The sequence below is a fragment of the Microtus ochrogaster genome, chromosome 8 (genome assembly GCF_000317375.1).
Source record: "Microtus ochrogaster isolate Prairie Vole_2 chromosome 8, MicOch1.0, whole genome shotgun sequence".
NCBI lineage: Eukaryota > Metazoa > Chordata > Mammalia > Rodentia > Cricetidae > Microtus > Microtus ochrogaster.
Genome location: NC_022015.1, coordinates 10,475,794 through 10,493,894, shown reverse-complemented (window position 1 = coordinate 10,493,894; position 18,101 = coordinate 10,475,794). Strand labels below are relative to the sequence as shown.

Below are 18,101 nucleotides of genomic sequence, written 5' to 3'. Positions count from 1 at the left end.
GAGAGAGAGAGAGAGAGAGAAGAGAAAAGAAGGAGTGTGAGAGAGAGAGGGAGGGAGGGAGGGAGGGAGGAAAAGAAAAGAATAGAATTTTTTAAAAAAGAATTAACAGTTCCTGAGACACAACAAGATTGTTGTCTGGCTCCGCACACATGCACACACACATGCATCTACACACACATCAACCTCTCACGCATGCACGCACACATGCATCTACACACATCAACCTTTCATACATGCGTGTGCAGACACATACAGAGAAAGCATTTTAGGTAGAGCAAAAATTCAAAACTGTAGGGGGTAACCCAGAGTTTTAGAAAAAGTTCTGTGGCAGGGGAAGAAGCAGAAGGGCTGTAATGGGCCGGTAAACAAATCAGGCCTGTGACCACCTATAGTCTGTGGGTCTCCAGGGTGCTACCTTGCCTTAAACTGACTCTCATTGGGCAGGTGGTGGCACATTCCTTTAACCCCAGCACTTGGGAGACAGAGGTGGGCAAATCTCTGTGGGTTTGAGGTCAACCTGGTCACTACCATGCCCAGTCACCCACTCAGATTTTAAACAACAGACCAGCCCCTACAACCAAAACTCCCAAGTTCACCCCCAGGTGGGAACTGACAGGGTGCTCCACTGCACTGTAAAAACTTACCAGGCCAGAGTTTGTGCGTAGATCAGTTCTAGAACATTCCTGGCAATGTCAAACTCCTGTAAGCTGAGACTTGTGATGAATCTCGTCCCAATGAGCCTGTGAAAACATCCTGCATTTAGTACTCCAACAACAACTCAGAGCACCCCACCGACCAGGACAAACAGCAGCAGACACCCTCAGTAGCCAGGGATGAAGCTGCAAGTCCTAGAGCTGACGAAGCCCCGAGGACGGTGTCAGTTCTTCAGGAGTGGAGGGAACTGGGGAGATGTGGGACTAGAGCAATGCAGTCAAGTAGGGAGCTACTACAATGGTTGTAAACAGCTCTCGAGGGTGTTGGTTGCCCCCATTATTTAAAATAGCCAACCTACTTTCTGGTTCATCCCATTCTTTGTTACATTTTCTTTCTCATGAAACAAAAAAGCTGAGGACCTCCCAAGCCAAATGCATTTTTAGAAACTGCTTTTTGGTGCTGAGGTTGGAACCCAGGGCCTTGAATATACTAACTATGCACTTTACCACTGAGCCAACCAAGCCACGTTTATGGTTACTGCTCTAGAGCCAGTGATGGTCCGTGTTTCCTAAAGAAGAAAACAAGCTCTCTATATACTTTGGGGAAACTTTCTTATTTTTCTTATTTTCTTAAATATTACTTTTGCTAATTCTTTGAGAATATTACACAATGCATTTTGATCATACTGACCCTCCCTCCTCCCATATCCACCCTCTCCACCATTACCTCCCTACCCACCCAACTTTGAATTCTTCTTTATTGCCATCTAGTCTAGTCTGTGTTGCCCAACTGCTCTTGGGAGTAGAGCCTGCCCTGGTGTGTGGTTGACCTACCAGGGCTTACATCATTCTTTAATGACATTTTCTTTTCTCTTCTTTTGCTATTATTGTTTTGACTCTTTGTTGATGTGTCTGATATGTGTATGTGTGTATCTGTACATACATGTGTGCATGCACATGGCACAGTGTGCATATGGAAATTACAGGACCATCTTGGTATTAGTTCTCCTGTTCTACCTTGGTTGAGACAGAATTTTGAAGGCTTCTTCTGTCTCCCATTAGGAGCATTGGGATTATAGATGTGCAACACAACTGTCTTTGTGTGGGTTCTGGGTATTCGAACTCAGAACCTCATGCTTGTATGATTAAACACTTCACTCACTGAACCATCTCCTCACCCACATTTCTTTATATAGAGAAGTTTCCATATCCCCCAAAATCTCTGTTAACAAAAATGTTTCTCCCCTTTGCATTCAGGGTCTGGACAGAGGCTGGAATAAAGCAAGTCTGGACAGAATTGATGGAATCTGGCATTCAGCCTCCCCACGAAGAAAACCTGGCACAGTACCATGGCATCTCATTCTAGATGGATGTGTCTAGGGCTGGAGTGTGGCCCAGCGGAAGAGATTTTACAAGTCTCAGGCCCTGGGTTACAACCTCGGCAAAAGCGGTGCCAAGAAATAAGAGGCTCGCATCAAATCATTACAAAGTGAATGAAGAAAAACAGAACAGGGCCCCCTCAGGACGAGGGTGTGGCTCAGCTGTGGAATGCTTCCTTAGCACCACAAGGCCTTGTGTCTCTCCCCATCCCAGCACTGCAAAAAATAATATAAAAATAAATCACATCTGGCCAGTAGTCACAGTCAAAAAAAGAATGAGGAAAAGGGAGAGACAGATTCCGAGTGGTTCAGTTTCTGCTTTATTTCTGGAATTTTTGTCCAAATAGTAGGTTGGATAGGGTCAACTTAAACCCAATAAACTGTCAGGTTAAGGTAGAATGTGGTTATGTTAGAAGAGAACAACACTCTGAAGGACAATGGGCAGATTAGACACACACAGCAGACATGGCAGGAGCCCACACTTTCTGTTCAGCCATGCATCAGACTCTGGCTACAGAGCCACTCACAACTGACTAATGGTTACCTCCTCAGAAACTCTCCCAGTAAGGAATCGGCCAATGAGAACACGAAGTCCATGAGAAGGAGCCGGTAGATGTCCTGGCCAATGAAGGTCTCCCAGCACTGGAAGGCAGACAGAGTTAAGGTCAGGCAGGGCTGGTGGCCCTGATCGGAGCTCATACGGGTGCAATTTGACCACACCTTGTGTACCCAGGAAAGTAGACTTACTCTGTAAAAGCAGCCAGTGTGTGTGTGTGTGTGTGTGTGTGTGTATGTGTGTATGTATGTATGCGTGTATGTAAGTGTGTGTGTATGTGTGCACACGTGCGTGCATATTCTCTTTCTGAACTTCTCTCTACCCTAGAAGGCTTACCGCTCACATGTACAAAGTCTTCCCCTCTCATCACCTCTACTTCTAAGCTATCCCATCTCTGCCCTGTGCCCTCTACCCCCATCTCCCCACCAGGGCCAATCACTTTCCTCAGGAGAGTAAGAAGCATGGAGGGCTAACGATGTCCCTCCTCTTTCTATTTATTGACTCCTACACTGCCTAGATAGATGGAACTTACAACTAATAAAAATATCGTTTTAAAAAAGTGACTAGAGGTTCTCCCAAGTTGGTGGGTACTGGTGGACGGCAACCTCTGCAGGAAGTCCGAGCTAGGAGAAGACATACTGGCGGCTTTCAGGTCTGGCTGAAGGGGAAGGAAAGTTTCCGTACTAGCCCAAGGACTCAAGGACGGATAGATGGTAGATGAAGTGGGGAATATAGAGAGATGGATGGGCGACTTGGAAGATGGGTGGATAAATGGATGGATGGGGATATGTCTGGGTAAATGGATGCATGGCTAGGTGGATAAGTGAATGGATGATAGCTGTCTTAAGGAATGATGGATGGATACATAAATGAATAGCTGCATGGAAGAATAAATGGGTAGCTATAACATGGTATGTTCTCTGACATCCTAGTTTAGAAAGCTGGTTCTGAACATCTTTGATGATTGGAGTTTGGCGAAGATACTGTGTTATGACAGATAATTTGAATCCAGACACAGCAACATTATTATGGCCAGTGTGGTCCCTTGGGGACCCAGCATGCCCTAGCTTTGGAAGTGAGCCAAAGAAATAGGGAATCTCTTATTCTGCCACTGGACTTCAAGGAAAGGGCCTTGGAACCAATGAGGTTCTCTTTCTTTTGAGGCCTTCTGGGGCATCACTGTCAGAGTGCAAGGACCAGAAACTCATAGTCTGAGACAAAATAAATTGAAAAGTCCTGACGAGTGTGGGAGAGACAGGGACAGCCAGGGTTAGGGTGTGAATGTGCAGATGAGCTTCATGTCTGTGTATCAGCAGAGTCCGTGGTGCCTGGGCCAGGACAAAACGGGACATCAAAGCTCAAGAAGGATCTTGTGCTCATCTTCAGGCTATCTGGACAGATTAGCCTGAGAATTGCTGCCTATGGTATGACCATCATAGGTTGGTCACAGCTGATATCGCATAGTGTCCATCTTACGGATACAAAGACTGAAACTAAAGAGACTGAGTGTATTTGATTGGCATCTCAGCTTTTCCAGAAAGCCCTCCTGCTTTAAGTTGCTTCCCAGACCAGCTTCTTTGCTCCGCTCTTCCCAAAAGGAAAGTGTGATGGCTGTCAGGAACTAAAGGCCAAGAAGAAAACTTAAAGCAGAACAGCACGTAATTCTCACCTCTTCGTCTGACAGGGCCACGATGTTGAGCCAATAGTAACAAAGAATTCCAACAATGGAGATCTTCAGAAGGATGTTTCTAAATAACAGAAGAGAAAACAGCTCTTGTCATCCCAATGGCAGCCTCCTGTGCTGTTGGCCAGTGTGCCCTGTAGGATGTGGCAGGACAGACATCTCTGCCTGCCCTATAGGGCTGGATAGTACAATGAGTTCTAGCAGGTGAGCTATGAGCAGATGTGCCATGTGTCAGTTCTAGCCTTGGGCACGGCATGTCACTCTGAGACCCCCTAGAACCCACTGCCCTTCTTTGCAAGGGCAGTCAGCACTATCTCAGATGTGCGTTGATGCCTCAGCCTGGGTCCCTTGGTGACAAACATGCTCACAACCTTCTCTCCAGTCTACAATGTACACTAACACTGGCAAGAAATAAACCTTTGTGTCTCATGCCGCTGAGAGCTGAGGAGGATTGTTACTGCAGCAAAAACTTAATTCTGACTAATACACTCTCTTCTGTTGACCCTGCAAATGAACCAGTTTCTCTCCCACTCAAACCCATTACAGTAATAAGAAATGTGTTTAATATTTATTTATTGAATGCTCACCCCAGATGCTCTACTGAGTCCCTCACTAAATCTCTCTTAACCTTTATAACTCTATCACAGGTGGGTATGTCACATTCATCTTACCCAAACTTCAAGTGTGACAGCAATCCCTAATATTTTCCTCTTTCTACATACCTAATGCATTAATTTCCTCATTGCGTTAAAGCGATTTCTGTTTTGTTTTGTTGGCTCGCAGTTTGAGGGTAAAGCCCATCATGTAAGGGCAGACATGGCAGCGGGAGCAGGAGCAGCTGGTCAATTGCATACACAGTTAGGATGCAAGATGAGATGGATCCGGTGCTCAGCTTGTTTCCTGCTTTTCATTCAGCCTGGGATCCTAGCCCACAGGACTGGTGTTGTTCACAACTAGAGTGGTCTTTCCGCTTCAACTAACCCAATCTAGAAACTCCACAGACGTGCCTGGAGATCTATCTGCTAAATGATTAGAGAGCCTATCATGTTGACAGTCGATATGAGCCAGCACACCTAAGAAAGCAGCAAAGTGGAACCCCAGCCTGGTGGATTGGAACTGGGAGGAATTGGAGGGTTGGGAGGAATAATGATGGCACAATAATCATCTGTGATTAGAATTTTTTATAGTATGAATCAAAAATAATTGACTCGCTGATTTATTGGTTCTTTCATTTACTAATTATCTTTGAGCATCTGGAATGCCCCAGGTACTGTGAGCAAGAAAACAATTTCTTTTTATACACGCTTACACGCGAGTGTGCATGTGTGTGTGTGTGCATCTCTGTGTGTATGTGTGCATCTGTGTGTGTGTGTGTGTGCGTGCATGTGTGTGTACATGCACTGCTGGGGGAGATAATAAATAAAATGCTAAGAAGTGGAAGGAAGCTATAATGTAGGGAATAAGAGTGGTTGGGAAGACACCATGAAGGACAATCCTTGAGCGAAAGTCTAAATGAAGTCGGGAAGCAGTCCCCAGGACCATATGTAAGAAGAGACTTTCCTGCAAAGCGAGCACCAGAGCAGAGGCAGGTATGGAGTTAGACATGTCTGAGAACACCAGGAGGCCAGTAAGGAGCATGATGAGGAGAAAGGGTCCGATCTCCCAGGTCACAGAGAGGAGGGATGATCTGTGAGGACAATTTATGCAGCGTGCAGACCCACGGTCAGAGCCAGGAGTTAGCAAGAGAATCGACCAGGGAAAGGCTGCAAGGACAGAAACTGGGTGGCTTCGGTTATTGCATATCACATTTTGGCTGCATCTCTTGTATATAGGAAGGGGCGTCACCAAGGAGTGCAGCCTTTGAGCCAAGGAGTCATCAAGAACATCCTTCCTTCTGTTTTGATGGATGAATTACAGAAATATGCCTTCTCCTTTTGTGTGAGGCAGTGGGTACCAGAGCTCTGAGGTCAGGAGCCCTTGCACAGTGCTTGTCCATCTGTGCAGTGACCCTGGAGAATTGGGTTAATTCCAAGGCCAGCAGCTAGAGAAAGGTAAGCCACCGTCTAGTAAAAAAGCATCCATACTCAATAATCATATTTTCCCAGGGGTCTTTGAAGGTGGTTGTACTTGGTAGTTTTATGTCAATGTGACATAAGATGAAATCATCCGAGGTTAGGGAACCTCAATTAAGAAAATGCCTCTACAAGACCAAGTTGTAGGCAAGCTGATGTAGGGCATTTTCTTAATTAGTAATTGATGGGGGAATGTCCAGCCCATTGTGGGTGGAGCCATTCTTGGGCTGGTGGTCTATAAGAAAGCAGGCTGAGGAAGACATGGGAGCAAGTTAGTAAGTAGCACCTCTCTGTGGCCTCTGTTTCAGTTCCTGCCTCCAGGTCCTTACCTCATTTGAACTCCTGTCCTGACTTTCTTCAGTGATGAATAGCATTGTAGACATATAAGTCCTCCCCAGCTTGTTATCAACCATGGTGTTTCATCACAGCAATAGAAACCCTAACTAAGACAACTGTTAATACATCATATGGCACCCCTCATTACTGGAACACCTTCCTTCAGGAACAGAACTTTGACATTTGAATGGAGCTCCTTCTAGCTCTTGGAAATGATCTAAAATCAGGTGTGTCACACCTACCGGATGAGGAGGACGTAGACTTCCTGCCTTGGTACCTCGAACCTCTCCACTAGGCGGAACATGGAGTAGAAGCGAGGCACGACCAGGTTGATGCAGGATACGACAAATGGCAGTAACAGCACCGCCCCAGGGTTCCTGTGCGTCTTCAAGAACTGCAGGGTTGAAGGACACGCCTTAGAGGTCTATGGAGCTGTGGAGCCTTCCTTTCCTCACACTCAGAGCGTCTGAAGTAGAGATCCTCTGTCCCACACTTCCTCTGAGGATACTGAATCTCAGAGCTGTAAGTATGTTTTCCCAGGGTCACCAGCAAGGAAGCATTCAATCAGAACAGTGCTTGTGAGGTTTTTTTGTTATCTTGATACAACCTAGAGTCAAGTGCCAAGGGGCAGCCTCAACTGAGGAAGTGCCTGGGTCTGATTGGCCTGTGGTTATACATGTGTGGATTGCCTCAGCTGTTAGTTGATGCAGGAAGGTCAAGCTCATGGTAGGATAGGCAGCACCAGCCTAGACAGGTGATCCTGGGCGGTATAAGAAAGCTAGCTGAATGTGAGAGCCTGTGGGGGAGCCAGCAAATAGTGTTTACTCAGGTCCTGCCTCCAGCTTCCTGCTTGAGTTCCTGTCCTGGCTGCCCCAGGGACAGACTGTGACCTAGGATGTGAGTCAAGTACTTCCTTTCCTCTCCAGGTCAGTTTTGGTCAGAGTGTTTTAGCACACCAACACAGTGGCACTAGGACAGTGACCTAACCTCAACAGTTCTGCTGGGACTTGGCTCTCACCAAGATGCTTTGGGCTAGGTTTCAAGTTCTCTTGCTGTGGAAACAAAAATCTATTTTAGCCACGGCATAAGGGAACTAAACATCCTGGGATTTCTCCTGCTACTCTGTTATCATCATCATCATTACCACCATCATCATCATCACCATCATCATCATTATTAGTGGGGTGAGACAAGGTCTTATTATATCACCTTGGCTATCCTTGGAATTCATTATGTAGATCAGGCTGGCTTCGAACTCACAGAGATCTGCCCACCTCTGCCTCCCAAGTGTTGGGATTAAAGGCCATGTGCTACCATGCACAGTCCCTATTTTTAATTTGTTTTTTAAACTAAAATATAACTACATCATTTTCTCCCTTCCCTTTCCTCTTTCTCACCCCTCTCCCATGTATACCCTACCCAGCTCACTTTCAAATCCATGGCTTTTAAAAAATTGTTGTCATACATATATATTATATGCATATATACTCATAAATATATCAATTCAATCTGCTCAGGCTGTATAATGTTACTTGTATGTATATTGTTTCAGGGCTAACTGTTCCTGCTACCCTTGCACAGCCTGGAGCAGGTTTGCCAGGCTTCCTTTGTGCTAAGGACTGAACTGGGGAGCAGGCTAGCCCAGGCAGTGCCTTTACAGTATGCAGCCCCCTGGTGGTTGCCTCAGAGCAGGTAGAGGGCCCTCTGCCAGGCATTTTTCTTGGCACTATTCCTGTGGTTGGATTTGGGGTCCCATGTCCCATTATCCTTCTCCTGAGGCCTCACCCCTCCTGTATGCACTTCTAGAGGCCCTGAGAGCACCTCCCACCCCTTGGTATGGCTTAGGAACCCCCACATCATGAGTAGGATGCAAAGTTATGGACCCGTGTGTTTAAATACTTGGTCCCCAGCTAGTGGCACAATTTTAGAAGGTTGTAGGATCTTGGAGCATGAAGCATGGCTATAGAAAATACATCACAGGATGCCAGTTTTTGAATATCAAAACCCAGCCTCTAGGGCCCCCCACATTCTCTGCTTCTTGACCTATGGAGACAGTTCACCCACTCTCACCTTTGCTAACCATACCCAGCCACCATGCCATCCCCTCCAAGAACTGTGAGCCAAGGTAACTCCTTCCTCCCTGAAATTAAGACACATGTCTGGGTCCTAATGCTGCCTCTGTCCTATACTGAGCAGTTGAGGGGGAACCTGGGTGACTGGCACCTCTGAGTCAGGGGAGCATCCCTCAAGCCACAGAGACTTGATTGAATACAGAAAGATGAGTTAAGGCCAAGCCTGCCCATGGAAGCCGTGGTTACCAGTGATTGACAGCAATCGGGCTCAGCCCAGAGTGGGTGCCTGGACCAGGGAAAGATCCTAGGACTTGTCTCTCACTAGCCGCCACCCTGCACTTCAGGGTAAATGCAGGAGGCAAAGGCTTTCCACCTGCAGATGCCGAGTCACAGATTCCACCCCATGTGGTCAATGGCAGACTCCTAAAGACCGTGACTCAGTTTCCCCTGTTAAAATCATACTTTAATATGGCCATTGGCAACCCTTCAAGTATGTGTAAACCTACACCCATTGTTTTCAGACAGAGGTGGAGCATGGTGGCCAAGAAAGATTATGTCACACAGGGGAGTTCACCTGACCAACTTACAGAGCATCTACCCTGTCAGGTGTCAAAGGGGCCTGGGGACAAAATAAAATAACAAAGAATGCTGAGTGTCTATAATCTCAGCACTTGGGAGACAGAAGCAGGAAGATCAGGAGTTCAAAGGCGTTCAAGGCTAGCCTCTGTTGTGTGACAAAACTTTATCTCAAAAAAAAAAAAAAAAGCAGAAATGAGAATCTGATCCCAGGTCTCTGCCAAAGCCCCATCTCCACAGGAACCTAGTGCACCTTGCCCTGTGATGTCATGACACCCCTGGGGAATCCTAAGTGCCCATCTGAGTCTGTGGTCATGGGAACAGGGGCAGTTCAGCAGTTTGAAGCAAGCCTCTATGGGTGTGACTCCTGCTGGCCACGGGGCCCAGCTAGAGGCCTCAGTTCTGCATCTGCCCCAGAAGCCCCCACTCCTCCCCAGATCTCTCTCTGCTCCAGCCCTCGGGGTTACTTACCTCAGAGTTATACTCAGCCAAGTAGTACACAGCTACACAGCAGGCTGCAGCCACTCCGGTAGAGACGAGCCAGGCGGCTACATGAGTGGAAAAGCGGGTCAGCTGCTGGTTGAACGTGAGCCTGTCGTTCTCCTGGCGGATCTCAGACAGATTCTCCTGCAAGTGTCAGACAGCCAAGTGGACTCGCTGGCCCCTCGCTGCCAACAGCAGAGATCCCCAGGATCGTGGGGCCAGTTCAGACCACACAAGAGCTGGAGGGGAAGTCTGTGATCAAGGTAAATTTTGGGAGACCAAGGGAGAATCTCAGGATGACAGAGAAGTGCAAGACCTTCCAACTCCATTTCCATCTTGGGAGATCAGAGAGACATAACAGGCCTGCAGCCACAGTGCTCACAGAAGTGCATTTTCTGCTTTGTTCCCCACCCCTGCTCCTTCTTTCTCCATTTGCCTTTCCTTCCCCTTCCTCCCTCCTTCCCTCCCTCCTTCCCTCCCTCCTTCCCTCCCTCCTTCCCTCCCTCACCCAGCCACCCCCTTCCTGCCTTCCTTCTCTTTTATCTTTGCATGTGAAACAAAGCTTACCATGTAGCCTAGCCTGTCTTTAAACATACAGCCCTCCAGCCTCTGCCGCCCCAGAATGGCAGGTGTACAACCATAAACCACAACAGAACAGAGAAAGGGAAATGGGAAAGGGAAGGGAAAGCAGGTGGGGAGAAGAAAGAGGGAAAAAAGCTATAGCTACATAGGCACGGGATAAAGCTGGTGGGGGAGGACTCTGGGGGCCTGGGCCTTACCCTGATCTCTGTGCTCAGATTCTTCTGTTTTAGCTTCACAGCTTTTTCATGGGTGACAGTGAAGTCCCAGCAGAAGACAAGCTTAGCAATCCCTCTGGAGTAAATATGGGGGTTGATGAAGTTGTTCCGGAAGTACTTGGCCATGCTGGGGAGGAAGAAACGAAAATGTCTGAGCATTATCATGGAGGTGTTGAGGCAGACGTGAACCATGTATATTTCTCACTGATAATAAAAGGCAGCATGGGTAATCCAAATTCTTCCCTTAGAGAAGGGGAATTACCAGCACAATGTTCTACAAGTGATGGGAAAAGACAGGTGTAGCTTGGAAGCCTACATACTACCAATAGAGGGATCTTTACCCCATTAAGTATTCTGAGCCTCAGTTTCTACATCTGTATAATGGGGATAACAATAGTACCAACCTCACACAGATATGAATGGACCATCCATGTTGCTACAACAAAAGATCACCAAGCTATTGCTTAACACGTCACAGGGTTATTATCATCTCACATTCCTGGGGTCAGAAGTTAAGAAGGGGCTGGAGTCATGGCTCAGTTGGTAAAACGCTTGCCATGCAAACATGAGGACCTGAGTTTGGATCCCCAGAGCCAATGTAAAAATGCCAAGTGTGGCTGGGCGGTGGTGGTGCATGCCTTTAATCCCAGCACTCGGAGGCAGAGGCAGAGGCAGGCTGATCTCTGTGAGTTCGAAGCCAGCCTGGTCTACTAGAGCTAGTTCCAGGACAGGCTCCAAAAGCTACAGAGAAACCCTGCCTCGAAAAACAAACAAACAAACAAAAAATGCCAAGTGTGTTAGCATGTGTTTGTAATCTCAGCTCTGAGGAGCCAGAGACAGGGCCATCCCTAAACCTCAATGGCCAATCAGTCTAGATTATCATGAGCCAGGGTAGTGGGAAACCCTGTCTCTAAGAAGAGAAACAAAGTGCCTCTGGTTTCTACACATACATAGAGAGTCAGGAAATGGATGCCTCAGAACTGATGGCAAGATGTCACAGGCTGGCCTCCTTCTGAAGGGTCGAGAACTGACCCCAGTTTCTTGCCTTCTCCAGCTTCCAGAGGCCTCTCTCCATCCTTGGCTTGCAGCCTCTCCTCCATGTTCAAGACCAGAAAATAACACGTTCCTTCCCTTCCTCTGACCTTTCCTTTCCCTCCCCCTCCCACTTCCCTCCTCAGAGGGAGAAGATTCTCTCAGGATCCCTATGATTTTATTGGACCCACCTGACAATCCAAGACACCCCTCCTTACTTTTAAGATCCTTCATCACATGTGTACAGCCCATGTGTTGTTTAGTTTTTGAGAGAGGGTATCCCTATGTAGCCCAAGCTAGGGAACTCACTATGTGGATCAGGCCGGCCTCAAACTTGTAAAGGTTTTCTTGTAGAATTACAGGTGTCCACCACCCTCTCCAGAGTTCCTTTTCCATTGGGTGCTGGTTAATCTTTGCCAGCTTCATTAGACTAAGAGACACCCATATTACTAAGTCATTCTTGGGGTGCCTATGAGGTTGTTTCCAGAGATGATCAATTAAAGGGGAAAGGACCACCATGAAAGTGGGAACACAGCAGGGACCCAGATGAGGCTGCCCAGCGCAGAGATACTCTCTGCTAGGTCACCGGGAAGGCTACCGAGAGGAAGGCAGTTTTGTTCCTCTGACAAATGTTCTGTCTCACAGTGGCCCAGGGACTATGGATGCAAGTGACCACAGACTGAGTTGTATATGGCAACAGTTTTGTCACAGTGATGGAGGTGAACACACCACACAAAACTAATTGGCATGAGTTCTAGGAGTCAGGAAATGGGAACCTGCGGAGACACTACTCAGAAAGCCACAAAAGTCGTGGCAGGAGGCATTCATTAGCCTCTGTTGGGAGACAATGGGGTGTCTCCGATCAGGAATCCCTTGGCACCCAGCTGGACATGTTGTCAATGCGGAGTGAAACCAGTACTTCCCTCCCACAAGGCATCACCACTGAGTGACAGCTGAAAGATGATGTTCTAGTTTGATAAATTTCAATGACGTCCCATTTTTCTTTGAAGAATGATGCTGGCGGGGAGGTCAGAGGAGCTGAATTATGAGTTCCCCAAATTCAGACATGAAAGCTGTAAGCCCCGATAACATCAGTCTCAGACTGTATTTGGAGATAAGACTTAAAAAAGTGGCAATTAAAATGAAGTGAAGACTGCAGGGTGGGGCTTCAACAAAGTTGTTGCCATTCTTATTAGAAGAAGTTAGGCCTGGGAGGCGGTCCTCTCCAGAATTCCAAAGACAATGAGAGGAGGATGAGGAAGAGGAGGAGGAAGAAGATAGGAGGAAGACGGAGGATGGAGGGCAGAGGTGAGTAGAACCAGACAGACAATGGAAGACAATGGAAGACCTAGGGAGAGGGTGGCTGCCCTAGGCAGCTTCCCATTGCAGAAATACACACCTAAGACTATCAGTTTGTATAGAGAGAAGGCCATGGATTTAGACGCTTCTGTCAAAGTCTACTTGGCCTTGCTGATCTAGACTCATAACAATGCATCATGAAGGGCAGAAGGGCACTGAGCAAATCTGATCAGTTTGTGACCAGGAAGTAGAAAAGCAAGAGCAGAAGGGGTTAGGGCCCCACAGTGTCCTTTGATAGGCCCCCAATGACCTGGAGATCTCCCACCTCTCATGTCCTAGATCCAAGCTACAGCAATGGCCTTCTATAATTATGCCAAGGAGAGGCTGCCTCAGAAGAAACCAGCCTTGCTATCTCCTCCTGTAGATGGAGACCGCTTGCTCGTTTCCCAGCCTCTCAGACCCAAATAATCACACAGCAACTACATTAATTATAACACTGTTCGGCCAATGGCTCAGGCATATTTCTAGCTAGCTCTTACATCTTGAATTAATCCATTTTTATTCATCTGTGTATCTCCACGAGGCTGTGGCTTACCAGGTAAGGTTCCGGCTGGTGTCTTTTTCCTTTGGCAGCTACACAGCATCTCCTTAAGTCTACCTACTTCTCTCTATATCTCTGATTGGATTTTCCACCTGGCTTTCCTCTACTAAGCCATTGACCAAAACAACTTCTTTAAGAACAATGGTAATAAAATATATACATAGCATACAGAGGGGAATCCCACATCAACCTTCCTCTAGGACTCCTGACCTCCAGACCTGTGAGAGGATAGATTTCTGTTGCCTTAGCCATCCATGCTAGGGTCCTCTCCAGATGAATACAGAGGCTGACAGAGCCCATCTCTGTCTCACTTCCCATCTGGACCTTCTCTCCAATCATCCCTCTGCCTCGTCTAGCCTGTAGAATTGCTCAGCTATTGCGTCTGTTTTTTGACTGACCCCCTCAGTTTCTCTAAAGTCACTTGAACACCTATCTTCTTCCATCTGCCCACATTCTACACTGCAAGACAAGTGCTGCAGAATATTAGTTTAAGACGTGTGACATTTGTTTATGCTGTAGAACATTTGTTTAATGATACAAAGATATGTTGCATTCCTTTATGTTGCATTTGTTTAACTTTGTGAAGCTGTGTAACTTTGCCTGTCTAAAACACCTGATTGGTCTAATGAAGAGATGAACGGCCAATAGCTAGGCAGAAGGAAGGATAGGTGGGGCTGGCAGGAGGGAGAACAAATAGGAGAAATGTGGGAAGAGAAGATCGAGGAACAAGAAAAGGAGAGGGAGAGGACAACATCAGGGGCCAGCCACCCAGCCATACAACCAGCAGTAGAGAGAGAAAGAAAGAAAGAAAAAGAAAAAAAGAAAGAAAGAAAGGAAGGAAGGAAGGAAGGAAGGAAGGAAGGTATATAGAGAAAGATAAAAGCCCAGAGGCAAAAGATAGATGGGATAATTTAAGTTAAGAAAAGCTGGCAAGAAATAAGCCAAGCTAAGGCTGGGCATTCATAAGAAAGAATGACTCTGTGTGATTATTTGGGAGCTGTGTGGTGGGCCCTTGAAGAGCTAACAGTAAAATAACCATCAACAAACAAGGAGGACACGGACAGCATGGCAGAGAAGCTGTCTGCTGGGTTAGTGTATTTTTAGAGACAAGGTCTAACTATGTAGCCCAGTCTGGCCTGGAACTCAAAATCCTCCTCCCCACCATCCTAAGTGCTAGGATGACAGGTGGGCACCAGCATGCCCAGCCTCTTGGGTTACAGTTTGAGTTTCTAGGAGTTTGCCTAAGATGAGCCTTAGGGGCTAGGGAGATAGTTCAGTTGGTAAAGCATCTGCCATCCAAGGACAAGGACAAGTTCAATTCCTAGAACCCTTGTAAAAAGTAACCTGGGTATGGTGCTGCACACTTACAATCCCAGCACTGGGGAAGCAGGGACAGATGGCTCCCTGGAACTCATCAGCAGTCAGGCAAGCCTACTTGGAAAGTTCCAAGCTGTAAAGAGACCTTACTTAAATAAAAACAAATAAATAAATAATAAAAAAAACCAAGGTAGACACTGCTCGAGGAAGGATACCCAAGGTTTTCTGCTGACCCCACAAATGTGTATGCATGTACACATACAACTGCACACATGTGCAAATATAAAAATAAGCCTGAGAAGCAGGTCAGAATCTGTACCTGAAGAGCAGACTGAAGAAGCAGATGACCAGGCAGGCTCCGATGGTGAAGATGTAGGCCAACTGCATGTTGTAATACGGTCCACCCGTCCGATGCTGGATTGTGGAGTTGGTGTAAAAGCCATAGTACATCACTGTGTCCGTAAAATAGCCCTGACAGGGACAGTAAAGAGATCCAAGTTAAATGGTTTGCTTGAGAAAGGTGAATGGCTATGTATCTCAGGTCCCTCTCTGCAGTTATTCAGACGTTCATGGTCACTTCTTGGTATCCAAGGAGATCAGCTCTCGGGTCGCTGAAGATACTGGCAACAGAGGATAGATGCTCAAGTCCCTTGCATGCAGTGGCCTAGTGTCCACACAGGACCTGTGCCCACCCTCCTGTGTTTAAAATCATCTTGAGATGACATGTTCTATAGATAGACGTTACAATATGTAGATTAGGGAAAAAAGACAAAGCCCAGGATTACTTACATGCTTATAGACATGATTCTTAATGTGTTTGTAAATGTGTATATACATACGCATGTATGTGTGCATGTGTGTGTGTTTGTGTGTGTATGTGTGTGATGTAAGTGCATGAGTGTGCTGGTGAGAAACAAGAGTTCTGATCTATGACTCTCACCTTATTCCCTTAAGACAGAGTCTCCTACTGAACCTGGAGCTTGCTGTTGGGAGGCCATGCTGGCTGACAGTAACCCTCCTATCTCTGCCCATCACCATGCTCACACATCAGCTGCACACAGCCGTGTCTGGCTTTGTAGGTGGGGGTTGGGGGTCCTAACTCAGATCTTCACGTTCATGTAACAAGGGTTCTTATCACAGAGATCCGCCTGCCTCTGCCTCCCAAGTGCTGAGATGACAGGCATGTGCCACCGCTGCCTGACTTTTTTTTTTAAACATGCATGTTGAACAGTTTTACAAATCCATGTTCTTCTTAGCATTAATCAGAGTGTACCCACCCTGCTGCCTGTTGAAGCATTCAAACTCTACCCTGTGAGTGGGCGTTGAAGAGGTTTCTGCCCTTAGGGCAGGGCTGCTAAAACTATACTCCAAGGAACCTGTTTTTGCACCTCTGTGAACTAACACTTTTTTTTTTATTATGTGTGTGTGTGTGTGTGAGAGAGAGAGAGACAGAGAGACAGAGAGAGAGAGACAGAGAGACAGAGAGAGACAGAGACAGTGACACTGAAAAAAATCAAAGAGGAAAACATTTCTAGACATCAGATCATTTTACTCTCAAATTCTCCAACATGCAACTCTGAAAACAAAGAATCCATTTCTATGTTCATGCCACCATTATCATATTTATCAGTTTTCAGAATATTTAGTGATAAAGAGATGGCTCAGCAGTTAAGAGCATTTGCTGCTTTTCCAGAGAACCTGAGTTCAGTTCTCAGAACCACACTGGGCAGCTCATGAATGCCTGTAACTCTAGCTTCAGAGGACCCGAGGCTCTCTTTGGCCTCTGCAGGTACCCACACACAGGTGAACACACACTCACACGGACACACACACATATAGACACAATAAAAACATTAAAAATTTTAAGGGATACACCCCAGCTTGGAGAATTAGACAAAGGAAGAAAGGGAAAATGGACTTTTTTTCCTTTTCTGCTGTAGTAGAGATTTTCCATAATAGGACTGTTTATATTTTGTAGGAATAATAAAAAAAAAGGGGGAGAGACAGATTTCTAACATGAGGTGCCCACCAAGTAATGCTAAGGGAAAGAAGACAAGCAGTAGGCAGCCCGTGAGGAATACTTATCTCTCGTAAGAGACGGAAGGACGGAGTGCCTGGTTCGTGCACAGAAGGTTCAAGCATACAAAGCAGTGGGTCCTGGGTGAAAGGACCAGCAACACTGGCTCCTGACCCCTGGAAGCTTCCGCGGCTTGCCTCACAAGGCCATGCACTCAGTACTTGAGGAAGAACTAGCCTTTCTCCATCAGGCAGAATGGGAGGTCTGAGGAAGCCCATGGCATTCCCCAGGATTCCATGGTGGTGAACTTCTGCAGAAGACAGAGCACTTACCGCACCTGTGAAGAACTCCAACCCAGTGAAGTGGTGGATGTTCCTCTCGGCCACGGTAAACTGCGGGATGATGAGGAAGCTGAAGTTCATGACAAATGAGAAGATGTTGAACTTCAAAAGCCACCTCAGGAAGCTGAAATAGGACAGGACGCTGGTTCCAAACTTGCCTCCGATGACCTTGAATGTCTTCTGCCACAAGCTGACGTAATCGAGGAGCTCTGAAAGGTTGCTCCTGGTTCTGCGGTAAGCCTGTATGGGGAGACGAAGAGGAGCCCTGATTCTCAGCAAGTGGCTCCTGAGTGAGCGTTGTCATAGCCAAACAGCCCTGCTCCAAAATCCCTCTTCCAGCCAGGCAGCTTTGAGGTGCACTTACAGGTGGCTTCCCAGGTTGTGCTACCAATGGCCCAACTGGCCACTAACATCCTACCTTCTCCATGCCCACCTTTTCACTCCCACACCTATGTTGGACTGTTCAGTCTGAAGGTTCACTCTTCCCCCCATTCCCTTGACCTCACTGTTGTCCCTCTCTTGTTGAATTCTCTTTCCTCCATCCCCTTCCACCCCTGACCCTTGACCTCACTGTTGTCCCTCTCTTGTTGAGCTCTCCTTTCCTCCATCCCCTTCCACTTCTGACCCTTGACCTTGCTGCTGTCCCAGCCTTGCTGAGCTCATCCCATTTACAATGAGATGCAAATCAGTTTATCCATATGAATGAGCCCCAGAACAGAATACATTAGAAACTACCAAATGATACAGCTGTCCCCTCCAGGTATGTGTGCTGGTCTTTGTCAAATTGACACAAACCTAGATGTATCTAGGAAGTGGAGGCTCCAGCTGGGGAACTGCCTCCCTCAGATTGCCTGTAGCCAGATATGTGAGGGCATTTTCCTGAGTG

The 18,101-nt window shown here is 46.9% G+C and overlaps 1 protein-coding gene across 2 annotated transcripts in view; it reads right to left on the bottom strand.

Annotated features, from left to right (window-relative positions):
- Positions 1-18,101, bottom strand: part of Tmc5 (transmembrane channel like 5) — a 55,724-nt gene that overhangs the window by 17,473 nt on the left and 20,150 nt on the right. For both annotated transcript variants that reach the window (XM_026781474.1, XM_005351054.3), the window contains 8 exons: positions 17,207-17,455; positions 15,177-15,328; positions 10,591-10,735; positions 9,800-9,955; positions 6,923-7,074; positions 4,258-4,336; positions 2,577-2,674; positions 645-740 (listed from right to left, as the gene is read on the bottom strand). In XM_026781474.1, the coding sequence (XP_026637275.1) occupies positions 645-740; positions 2,577-2,674; positions 4,258-4,336; positions 6,923-7,074; positions 9,800-9,955; positions 10,591-10,735; positions 15,177-15,328; positions 17,207-17,455 (1,127 nt within the window). The remainder of the gene's footprint in view (positions 1-644; positions 741-2,576; positions 2,675-4,257; positions 4,337-6,922; positions 7,075-9,799; positions 9,956-10,590; positions 10,736-15,176; positions 15,329-17,206; positions 17,456-18,101) is intronic.